A 12,352-nucleotide genomic window follows, 5' to 3' on the forward strand; every position below is an offset into this window, starting at 1 on the left:
TCTCACGCATCTGTCTCAGACTTCTCCCTCGCTCACCTCTCTCTCCAGCTCTTTCCATTCTGAATCCCACTTCCCTGTTGTCGCTCGTCTTCGTCCTCCCCCCGATGTTCTTACCCCTTGTAGTATTGTGTATTACGCAGTACAGGGAACCTTAGCGCTATGCAACTCCTAGGTGTCAGCTAAACAAGAGTAAGGTGAACCCAAGCCCACCCGCCCTTTGTCTCCCTCAGCCTCTCGAGGGGGGGCTCCTGCACAGTCCTTACCGCAGCCCCTGGTGCTCCCACGCCCAATGGGCCCTGGGGTCCTGGTGGCCCCTTCACTCCCTCAGAGCCCTGTAGGAACAAAGACATGAGAACCATAAGGGGAGAGGGAAGGGGAGGGGTTCGTCTAACTAGTGCCTTCGTTGGATCTTTAGCACATTTGCCAGATCTCAACATACTGATGAAACATACCCTTTAAGAATGAAGTGGATTATGGACAATGGTTAAATTGACTGCTGACTGACATTGCATGCAGGGAGAGGCATCTTAAAGGGGAGGTGGGTTAAGCGACAAAGCTAAGTCATACTGACCTTCTCTCCTTTCGCTCCTTTCGATCCCGTCGCTCCGTCTTTAGCTTTGGGTCCCTGCACAGAATTCACACCACGATCAATATCTAATCAATACCAAAATCCATCTCTGTAATCAGGAATATTAACAGTTTCTGCCTGTGGGGTAATCCCAAGTCTATAAGGGTCAGGTCACACCAGCTACAAAAATAGGAAAGATCAGGGGAACCTGCGAGTCCCAGTCATGTAATGCTATAGAAGGAATCATGACCATGTTTTTTAAGTGTTATGTTTATATTTGTTACAGGGCCCTTTACACCCAGCAACCTAGAGCACAGCACCAAATTAGAGCGAATACAGGACATACAGGAGCTACAGACCAGTATTGTTTATAAGCACATTCAAATTGAAATGTTTTTAATTTTGACTTGGAAGAAAGCAATGTTTCATTCAGCCTGATTAATAAGAAGAGGAATAGTGACACAGACAAGAAATGTCCCAGCAAAAAAGCTGCCACTTTTTTCAAACCAACTCTTTGAGAACCATGAAAGATTAAGATTGACCCTCAAATCTCTGTGCATGTATCAGAAAACGTGCAGACAGTAACTCCTGGAGACAGAAGGGACCTCGGTCACAGAGAGCTTTGCTTTCTCGGGTCTGTCATGATCAGAGATCTATTCTTTATCCACCCCAATTAAAACAACCTATACAGGCATAATTCAGATAAATAAAAAAATAATAATAATTAAATAACTTACCGGTTTCCCGGGTGGCCCCCTTGGTCCCTCTTTACCCTGTTAGAAAGAAACAAGTTGACTGAGAGACACAATACCCATGACTACACTAATAACAGCAACTCTGTGAGTTCCCAGAGGGATATCTGCATGAGACGATTGAGCCAGCATCTGCAGTGGGGGAGTGGACAATAATGGTAAACTCCCTGGATAAACAGTAAAGTCAGCAGTACAACGGTAAAGTCATGGTTAAGTCTAGGAAAGTGAAATCATGGAAGATCACGGAGAGGTATTGACAGACCACAGCTAAAAGCAAAGTAAATGCACAGGGGACAACTGACAAACAGGGTTCAGTCAGTTTGTGACTGTGTGGAGTGTGAAGGTGGACAGTACCTGGGGTCCAAGCAGCCCTACTCCTGCTGCTCCTGGCTTTCCCTGAAAACAGCAACAAAACACAGAGATTACACGGGTCCCATATAGATCCCTATTCAACCATTCCACAATTAACACCATGAAGACCATCATAAGATCAGTCCTTTATTTGTCAATATAGACTCTGGAAAAATGAGATCACTGTTCTGTTCTATGAATCCCGATTACATTAAACTCCCCAATTCAAGTTCCCTTTAACACTATTCCTATTGGTCCCCTCAAGTCTCCTTCAGATCTGTCAGTGCCATTTATATCTTGCTTTACAGTTGCATATCATATTCCTCCCATACAAGAAGAATCCCTTAATTGTTGATTTTTAACGCCATGTGTACAACCCTCCCGCTGACAAACAGTCTAGCCAGGTCTGCAGTACAGTGTCTGGGAGGACTAAAGACATGGGCGTTGGAACCGCCAATGGCAAATGTGCATCTTGCATTTCTGCAGCTCACACAATCTGGGTTAACTGTGATCCGAATGCATCACTCTGACTGTATCTAACCAGTGTTGCAGGGAACTGTCTTTGCCACTTTGGCAGCAGAGACTGCCACAGCATTGTGGCAGAGGAGCTGGCTGTGGTCTTGCTTGAAGGACAGTTGAGAAATGTTGCCTCCTACCTGACTACCTTTGGGACCAGGTGGCCCCGGTACTCCAGGCAGGCCAGGCTTGCCCTGTGAGGACAGGAAGAAGAGCAGGTTGGCAAAAACAATAACTATATATAAGCAATAATGCATTGTATAGAAGATGCATTTGAATAATTTGGCAGAGGCTGTCCACACCTACAAATAGACAGTTCTCCTACATAGACACTGCTTTTCTATGAGCTGTACTTCTCTCCATTGAGCCGGTCAGCCCAGCTGTATCACATGGTAGCAGCCACTGGGAGGTTAATTTGTGATGGACTATAGTCTCTCAAGCAGAGGGGAGTCTTACACTATCAATGTGCTGAAGGCAACAGAAACCAGGATAAGCTCCAGCCCAGTGAGCTGCTTAAGGCTCACCAGGGACATTCATCTTATAACCTTTCATTCTTATAAATCCTGATAAATCCAAATAGATCTAATTTGGGCCAGTGGAGCTCAGTGGTCCAGATGTACTAAGCTCTGTGTTAAAAGCAGTGTTGGCTTTACCCTGTTTTTTCTTAACCACTTAAGGTAGCAGGACTGCAGCCCAGACTCACGTGTTTCCCAGCGATGCCCATGCCTGGGACTCCTGGCTCCCCTCTTTCACCTTTTGCCCCTGGGATTCCCACCATGTCCTTTAGACCCTCAGGGATTGAGGGACACATCTCACAGGCATCTCCCTGTCCAGAGAGGACGTAGACAGACACACAAGGGCAGGGACACAGTACGGACACAGTTATACAATACTGTAGTTGTAAATTTCAACACAGAAATATTTCAATCTCAGTCTAAGAGGAGACGTATACAGCCTGATTTATTTTGCAGTTTGTAAAACTTCTGTATGTTACCCTTTTTGTAATTTAAACTAGATTAATTTTTGAGAAAGCATTTGACTTTATAGATTCAAAAGATGGTCCGGCATAATTAATTCACTTATTCATTCTTCATTCTCTCTCTCTCTCTCTCTCTCTCTCTCTCTCTCTCTCTCTCTCTCTCTCTCTGTGGGTGACAGAATTAAAATGCACCAAAAATGTTATTGAAAAACAAATAAGGAAATAAATAAATAATCCTGGTAGAGCATCCCACTGAACATATGCCTGGGGCAGGTTGTATACACTTCCTTAGTCTTTAATATACTGGCGATGGCTCTCTGTCCTCTTGAAGCAGGCGTGGCCGATAACATGTTCAGATGCTTTGTGACACTCTCTAACTAATATAAAACTAAAGGGGCGGTGAGTGGAGCAGTGCCCTGTGGAGGTATCCCTCACCTTCTCCCCCTTGGTTCCTGGTATGCCGTTCCCTCCCGGCTCCCCTGCCAGTCCTGGCATCCCCGCGGGCCCTGCTGTTCCTGGGTCCCCCTGGTTCCCCTGCTCCCCCTACAGACACATAGCAGCAGCACCAATCAAATGCTGCGGCCCAGATCTGCAACTCTGAGTAACTAACTAAATCTCAACAGACAGAGTTAACATTTTTAAGTATATATGTACATATACACACAGGTATATAACTATATACATACACATAAATATATATACACACATATATACATATTATACAAAGAACAAAGAACACCAGTATGGTTGCACATGAGAGGAGGCCACTTACTTCATCTTTCCCATTTCTATCTGTTTTCTCAAGTCACTCCTCACACTCACCTTCTCTCCTTTCAGTCCGGGTTCGCCAGGCTGCCCCTGAAGGCCCAAAACAAAGTAAGATTGTTACAGAGAGACGTATGCAGCCTGTTGTAGTACCTAAGAGGTTTGTGTGCAGCTGGCCACAGAAAACACAGTGCCTCTATAGCAGATATGCAGAACCATGATCTACCCACCCAGTTTTCCATTCGTAGTGGCACCCACCCATCCAACACTGGCACCCTTACCGGTGTCCCTGGCTCTCCTGTCCCTGGGAGTCCAGGGTCGCCCCTCTCCCCAGGCAAACCGGGCAGCTTGATGATGGTCTGACTGCCACCGACCTCAGCTGGCAGTGTGGGACACAGTCCGCAGGCGTCACCCTGCCAGTGTAAATAATTATGACAAAATTAAGATTGGGAATTGGGCCAGAGGGTGAAGATAGGACAGGAGTTCAGACAGCAAACATTTAGAGAGAGTATATCTTCCTGCTCAGTCCTACAGCGAAGCTGAATTTAGACCTGTGAATGGCTCTAAGGAAAAACAAGCCAATGACTTAGACTTACTTGTTTCAAGCACACAATAAAAGTTAAGATAAGATAATAGTTAATCCAATTTCCATTGGCAAGCCACATCACTAAAATTCTAATCAAGTCTGTGACCTGTATGTCTAATACTTCCATTGGATCGCATGAGCATAATTTATTATTGCATAGCATAATTAAATGCAATAAAACCATAAGCTCCATAGCGGAAGTGGCAATAGTTTAATTTAGAGATAAATAAAAAACAATTACCTTCTCGCCTTTTATCCCTGTATCCCCACTTAATCCAGGTTGCCCAGGTTCGCCCTGAAAGAGACGAAGATGTGTGAGTCAGGCATGCGCACTATTATCCTCTTTCGCAGTGAGTGCAGTTACATGTATTTACTCACCCGATCTCCTTTACTGCCATCCCGGCCAGGTAGGCCCCGCAGACCTGCCTTGCCCTGAAAAGAAAGAAGGAAAGGTTGTCCACATCTGAATCTAAACAGAGAAAGTGTACAAGTTCAGTTCTGTTTCTTGGGTCATGTTTGCAATTCTGAAACTTTCTGTGGGTAAACAAATAAAATACAAATCTGTAGAACTAGATTGTATATATTTGTGAGGGGCTAATTAAACTGCCTTTATGCCAAATGCATCTTCTGGAATGCATGTACAGGTATGTAATGGTAACACACCAAAGAAAAGGTCAATTGCACAGAACGTCCAAATGTATAACACCACTCACTGTTTTCCCGTCAGCTCCTTTGCTGCCGCTGTTGCCCTGAATTACAGAGAGAAAGAAGGAAGCTTCAATTATTAATCAGAAGAACCTCCATGTCTTGTGATACCACAATTTACACCCCCTATTGTGTTCGAAGCCAAGAACACAGGCACTCTGGAGCTGTCTGGAACATCCTATCTGACTACCATGCACACATGGGAGTCTGTTCTGAAGAACCTGATAGTGCACATGTGGCACATCACAACACAACAAAGACCTAACGTGCCAGGAACAGACTGTGAAAACGTGTGGCTGACTGAGCTTTCTTCCCCCACTCCATCGGCAGCTCACGAAACCACAGAGCATGTCTGTGCTCATGAGCACATGTCACCCACTCATCCATCCAGGCACCCATCAGCCCACCCACAGATAGCCTTCAGATCCCGGTGTCAAAGTCACTGTCTGCGAGTCAGGCTATAGACAGACTATTAAATATACCAGCATTTCAAGAGCAAGAAAAGCAAATGATTCCGAAAGTAAATAAAGGAATAAATAAATAAAATAAAATAAAAAACAAAACAAAGACTACAAGAAAAAACAAAAACATTTGTTAAATAAATATAAAAACTGGTTCATTATTCACACCCACGTATTTTTAATAATGAAAGTTGTATAGAAGTGATGTATGTTACATAATCAGTTATAGCAAATCCTGGGGTGGTAACAGAGCCCCATAGAGGTCCTGTTACATTCTCTTCAAAGCAACAGTGCGATCTCACCTTTTCTCCTTTCAGTCCTGCCAGACCCGTGCCTCCGGGCTCACCCTGCAGATGGAAGCAAATTCATGTCTATTATTTCAGAGAGTCACAGAGCATTATCTCACGAGCAGCAGAGACATGCCAGGACAGCAAAAATAAATACAGGAATACAGATTTGAAAAAATAAAAATAAATGAAAGTAAACGCAGAGTAAGCATTGAAACTGGTTTGAACGACATGGAAACGCATTATTAAAACATAGGTATGTTGGAGAGAGATGCATTGCATTTTGTAGGATAAGCCCTCCTCAGGCTTTGACAGGAGACATATGGTTACTATATTAGGTAACAGTGAATCCACAAAAATAATAAACAACTAAATAATGTGGGTGATTAGAGAGCTCCAATGAATTAAACTGGAAAAGAAAACAACAACTGGAAATAACATCTGATCTAGGCCAGGAAGACGTGGGAGTTCACAAGAGATTGAACACGCATCCCAGACTGAAGGGGCTCTGAGCCCTGCCACACATTCATAATGGATGACCCTCCTCACTGGAAAATAAAACAATAGCTTTTTCATACGCACTTACACAAATGCTATTTTCTTTTCTTTCCATTTTCATCGATCTGACACAGTAGGGGTGGGTAGCCTTTGCATTGGAGAGCCCCACAGTCTTCTGTTTTGTTTGTGTGCATTTTTGTTGTCATTTGTTGTTCATTCCAAGCCAATAATACCGTATATGCAAATATGTTCAAGGGTAATAACTGCTTTTATTCTGCACATTATTTTGAATGATTGTGTGCTTTATCATTTGTATTGTGTTGAGATCATTTATCGGTACTGCAGTTCATAATTGTTAAATCTGATACCTGATACAAATGGTCTGGACTGACGGTGGCAGCATATAAGCAGGGTTAGGAGGTGTGGAATTAGGCACTGGCATTTAGCATCCATGAGCACTGAACATTTTAATTTTATTTTCCTGTAACATAACATAACATTTCTCCTTGAAAAAAGGTGAATAATAGGAAGGCCATTTTCACCAGGTAACCAGCGCTTTATACAAATCAACAGGATTGTGGCACTTCCCGGCACAGAGGAATCTATACCATTACCATCGGCGCTGAGGGATTTTCACAGTGTGACATTTCAATACATTGAGTCTTCGGATTTACAAGAGGGAGCTAGCTCTGAAGCTGAGGACTCACCGGCTCTCCCTTTTCTCCTCCCCCGACCTCTCCCTTCTGCCCCTTGAGTGCCACGGTATGCCGCTCGATGGTTTTTATGTTGGCAGGCAGTTGGCCAAGTGTCGGGCACACCTCACAAGGATCGCCCTGCGAACACAACGGAAAGAGTTAAAAACGTCATTAAAAACAAAAAAATCTCACTCCATATATGAAAAGTAGCCTGTTGGAAAAGAACACTTAAACAGAATTATATTTTGCCTCTGCCACCCCTCCAAATAAAAAAAACGTGCCATTCTAATATTCGGTTATCATTTCTTGCTCTACATTCAGAGAAGTCATGCGACTCGAGTCTACAGCATCGGTTTTGGTGCATTACTGTGCTGTTCTCTACAAAGGATCTGGATTACAGACAAAAGCCAACTTTCATACCTTTTCGCCTTTAAGCCCACCTGAGCCAGTCTCACCCTGCAATGAAAAATGACAGCCAGCGTTAGGAGGATTGATGGACAATCAATGCAGGAGCTTGGAGAGACCAGTCTCGGCCACTGGCCCCTGCAAGAGCCGGTGTTTGTCTCCGTTAAAAAAACAGGAACTGGAATTCGGTCATTTAGATAGATAGCAAGGCATTCCATTCAAATGTGGATTCCAGGAAATAAAAACAAACATCTTCTATATATATTTTTTCATTCTAACGAATGCTGAATGTTATCTTTGAAAATACTGCACCCCCTAATCACTGTTAATAAAACGTTTTTTTGGAATCTTGTGGAATCGAATTCTGAAACAACTGCTCCTTAGCAATCTAGAATGGCATGCAAACACCTCAGTTATCAGGTTCTAGAGTAGTTCAGGTTCCTGAGAACCGCAGAATCAAAGTGTAGGAGCACCTACCTTGTCACCTTTAAATCCCTGGAGGCCAGCTGGTCCCTGTAAGAAGAGAGAGAAGCATGTGTCCCCTTTTAAAACTCAACGAACAGGACTGCTCTCTGATTACACCAGCTGTGCTTCAGTCCCACAGAAAGGCTCTGTCAGGCACCATACCTAGTTATCAATGATGGCTGGTACATGATTGGAAATCATTGCGGATCAAAGCACACAAACATTTTATTAAAACAGATGCCAGACTGCCTCATTCCACAGGAGGGATTTTCTGGGAAAAGCAACACTTAAAATCATAATGGGATAGATCTGTCAAGGACAGGAGGGATGAGAAAAAGAAAGAACAAAAAAAGAACAAAACAAAACTATAATGCTGCAGAGAGAATTTGCTTTTTGTTCTTCTCGCAAAAACAAAACTGCATACTGATGAACAGACAGGCTGCGGTGCCAGTGAGGTAAATGATCCTTTGCTTGAATACATGCTCGTTGTTCTCCCGGGAAGCTGCACTGCTCTGTGCTGCAGAGTATCGGCAATGGTGTGAAATTAATAAGGGCGAAAATAATAATAATTTCAATTTATATAATGCCATTCACCCTGATGGATGCACCTGTTGATCTCTACACTGCACTGCAGACAAGGTCGAGGAGTGAGGATTAACTTGGTGAGCTACAGGTGGATTTTCTAGGTAGGCCAGCCTGAGAAAGCATGATTTGGACTGCCGCCAGGACAGTGGGGCTGTCTCTTCTACAGTTTTGAAAAGCACCACAGGATCTTTATTGAGTCAGGACTGCAGTGTAATGTCCCATCCCTGGCTCTCACCGGCAGGCCTGGGTCCCCCACCCCTGCAGGTCCAGGCTCTCCCTTGGGTCCCGGCTTCCCCTGCAGAGCCACGATGTTCTCCACACCCTCGGGCAGCACCGGACACACCTCACAGGGGTCCCCCTGTAGAAGAGAGAGAGCAAGAGAGAGGGAGCGAGATGGAGGGAGTGGGAGAGAACGAGAAAGGGAAGCAGAGAGTCTGTGTATCCATAATCAATGTCACAGTCCTCAATCGAGGGTCTTGTATTTTGAAACTGTCGGTGCGTAAAGGCACGGTTTCCATCACTGACACGAAAATATTCCAGTTTAGCAGAACTGAGGGAAGTTGATGCAGGACCTCACCTTCTCTCCCTTTGGACCTCCTGATCCCCTGGGTCCCTGAAAAGATAAAGAAAAAAAAGAATAAAATAAAATAAGGTTTGAATAACGATGTAGGACTGAGGCAGGAAGGAATGTCCAGAGTTTAAGATTTCCTTTAAGGCACTCCAATATGCAAATACATAGCCATTGGTCAGTCCCAGACGAGCTACAAACCCACTACACTGCACTATATTACACCATGCTGTACTATGCTATATTACAGTGCACAACGCTGTATTATACTACATTACTCTATATGACACTATACTACACTGCACTACGATTCTATATTACACTTCACTGCTCTATGTTGTGCTACACTATAGTAAACTACAGCACTTAATTAGACCACACTGCACTACGCTGCCCTACACTGCCCAAGCAGCAGTCCAACCCAGTGGAATGGCATGATTGTAACAGGCTCTCACACAGTGCATGGCGATAGAAAGTAGGGGACAGAGTATCAGAACAAATACTCACAGGATCTCCCGGCTGACCGTCTGTACCAGGTATCCCAGAATCCCCCTGGAAAGAAGGCCAGAATTGTTTACTGACATCACTGTTGAACAAACCCCAATTGTTGCGGTTTTCTTCTTGTATTTTCACATTCTTTTCACTGCAGCCTCTGCCAACATTGGGCCAGTGATAAGTATTAAAATATATAACATTCAAAAAAGGATTAACACATTATAAAATCTGACACAAAACCCTTTTTTTGGCTCCTGGCAGGAGAGATTTATTTTAAATTTCAATCAGTGTACAAGATCTGCCTGATTTTACATTCAAATTTATATTCACAGGAGCTCTGTCTATTCCTACCTTATCTCCCTTCGATCCAGGAGGGCCCCCCGGACTGCCCTGTGAACAAGACACACTCGGCTCAGTCAGGAATTGTGTTACAGAGAGGAAAGAAAAACAATTACTCTATATTCTTCTGCTTCGGTGAAACCGCTCCTGGCTTCAGAACAAAACTAAACAAACAAACAAATAAATTATTCTCTTAGAAAGACAAACATCTTTTCCAAACCATGTTCTCTAAAAGACAAAATACAATTTCTCAACACCCCCCCAAAAATGCAGAATTCTTCACAAAGTATCACAATATTTGAGCTCTATCTCTCCTTTTAAGTTATTTATTTACTTGTTTGCTGTGTTCCTACTTCAGTAGGACTTTCAGGATTAGGATGATTTATATTTAACAATTCTTTATTTGTTTTTTCATTACCTTGATGTGGAGAATGATAATGTTTTCTAAGAATCTGCTCCTTTTTGGTGAACTCCCAGTGAACTTATACAAGCTTTGACTTCAGTTCTCGAGTACAGTACTAGTACATATGCTATTATTCATGCAGAAGCCCATCTTAAGAAGAGTGAGTCACTAGTAAAAAGTTCTGATTTCTATACTGGTTTTAGCTGAACAAATAATCAGAATGTGAACAATGAACAGACACACCTTTAAAACAGCTGAAGCCTATAAATAACTGGGGATAGAGAATGCTGTATTTGTATTTATTCCAGCTGCTTGGTCTTTAAGAGGGGAGCTCTGTGTATAAATAGAAAGGCCAGACCAGATCAAGAAACTTGGACTGCCAGCAAGTCACAAATTACAAACCTGACCATGCAGTTATTTATTAGTAGTAGAAAGTGGCATCTGACAATGAATTGAACTGTAACGCCAGTTTGCAATTTGGGATTAGCCTGTGTGTTGTGTGAGGGAGATGGCAGTACTCACGGGCAGACCTGGTTCACCATATCCTGGCAGTCCGGGGGGTCCAGGGGTGCCTGGTTCTCCTGCCAGTCCCTCAGGTCCCACTAAGCCTGGGTGTCCCTGAAGAAACCAATTGAATCAAGGAATCAATCAGTCACTGAATCCATGCCTTACAGAGCACTGAACAACAGAAATGTGCAAGTCACCTGTAACATTAATACCTAATAGACTGTGTGAACAAACACACTTGTACTTTATGAAATGGCCAAGTTTACACTTAAACGTACTAGGTGGAAGGCAGGTATGTGAAAACAAACGTATTGCATTAGACACCGAGTGCTCTGGCACAGTTACAGGTATTCTTGTAGTAACTAAATCTGGACAAAGCTGAAGCAAACTTATTTGGGATTCAAATCTGATGACAATGCACTCACCAATACATAAAATAAATACATACATTTATATTAAAAACAACAACAGTTTGATGTGCAATACGCAATTCACCAAAATAACAGCATATACAGATTTAATCTAAAAAACTGTGAAATCAGAATGTACAAAACTGCTTTGATGCAGATTGAGAGAAAGCAAATCAAAACCACATTACTGAAACAATATACAATTACAATTATGACGCTGAGTGAGTTTTGGTATTTGTGCAGCACTATATAGTTCTTTACATGCGTTAAATCTGTAAGGATTGTGGAATTGTATGCTTGTGATCTGTGCAATTGTGTTTTCATAGCTGGACTCAGCAGGCTTACCTTCTGCCCTTTGGGACCCACAACACAGATCTCTCCAGGCCGGCCCTGCAGGAAGAAGAGAGGCCACTGTGATCTACTGTATGTTAAACACGAGCCATTGCACCCAAGTTGCTCTTGGAAGGTGCAGGAGCATATGGTCAGTGCATTGGACAGGGCAACAATACAGGCAGCCCGAGTCTGAATATAGATGCATTGGCATGTATGGCACACAACTCTCAGCTTTAAAAAGCAGCAAACCAGGGCGCATCGAGCACCATCCAGGTGTGTCGAACTCAAACTGCGTCTTATTAAAACGTGTCATTAATAAAAGGCTACCGGAGGGAGCGCTGAAAAGCAAGAGTGCCTGAAAGAATCACAGCTTCCATTCAGCAGACAATCTCACACCTGCATTATGTATGCAAGGTGCAATGACTGAGCCATAAATGAAAAGCTACATTTCTGGAAGCCCCCCCAAAAAAATCTCATTATGGTTATTTATGTATGTATGTATGTATGTATGTATGTATGCATTTATGTATATGTGTAACTATTACCTCTCCTTTATCTCCAGGCGCATACAAGAAGATTGAATGGTTTAAATCTACTTTTTAATAAGCTAGTTCATTTCATTTACACAATCAATGCATTTACATTGATTTACAGAAGCTGTGGTGTTCTAGCGTAATCT

At 43.0% G+C, this 12,352-nt stretch overlaps 1 protein-coding gene across 4 annotated transcripts in view; it reads right to left on the bottom strand.

Moving 5' to 3' along the window:
- The window catches only part of col16a1 (collagen, type XVI, alpha 1), a 66,591-nt gene that overhangs the window by 26,480 nt on the left and 27,759 nt on the right, over positions 1–12,352 (bottom strand). For all 4 annotated transcript variants that reach the window (XM_066717229.1, XM_066717228.1, XM_066717231.1 and 1 more), the window contains exons 17-38: positions 11,686–11,730; positions 10,946–11,041; positions 10,033–10,071; positions 9,694–9,738; positions 9,196–9,231; positions 8,854–8,976; positions 8,046–8,081; positions 7,584–7,619; positions 7,176–7,301; positions 5,986–6,030; positions 5,231–5,266; positions 4,896–4,949; positions 4,759–4,812; positions 4,213–4,344; positions 3,989–4,024; positions 3,602–3,709; positions 2,891–3,013; positions 2,328–2,381; positions 1,675–1,716; positions 1,306–1,341; positions 572–625; positions 264–332 (exon numbers count right to left, since the gene is read on the bottom strand). In XM_066717229.1, coding sequence (XP_066573326.1) covers positions 264–332; positions 572–625; positions 1,306–1,341; positions 1,675–1,716; positions 2,328–2,381; positions 2,891–3,013; positions 3,602–3,709; positions 3,989–4,024; positions 4,213–4,344; positions 4,759–4,812; positions 4,896–4,949; positions 5,231–5,266; positions 5,986–6,030; positions 7,176–7,301; positions 7,584–7,619; positions 8,046–8,081; positions 8,854–8,976; positions 9,196–9,231; positions 9,694–9,738; positions 10,033–10,071; positions 10,946–11,041; positions 11,686–11,730 — 1,425 coding nt within the window. The remainder of the gene's footprint in view (positions 1–263; positions 333–571; positions 626–1,305; positions 1,342–1,674; positions 1,717–2,327; positions 2,382–2,890; positions 3,014–3,601; positions 3,710–3,988; positions 4,025–4,212; positions 4,345–4,758; positions 4,813–4,895; positions 4,950–5,230; positions 5,267–5,985; positions 6,031–7,175; positions 7,302–7,583; positions 7,620–8,045; positions 8,082–8,853; positions 8,977–9,195; positions 9,232–9,693; positions 9,739–10,032; positions 10,072–10,945; positions 11,042–11,685; positions 11,731–12,352) is intronic.

The sequence above is a fragment of the Amia ocellicauda genome, chromosome 11, assembly GCF_036373705.1.
Source record: "Amia ocellicauda isolate fAmiCal2 chromosome 11, fAmiCal2.hap1, whole genome shotgun sequence".
In the NCBI taxonomy this organism is placed as follows: Eukaryota; Metazoa; Chordata; class Actinopteri; order Amiiformes; family Amiidae; genus Amia; species Amia ocellicauda.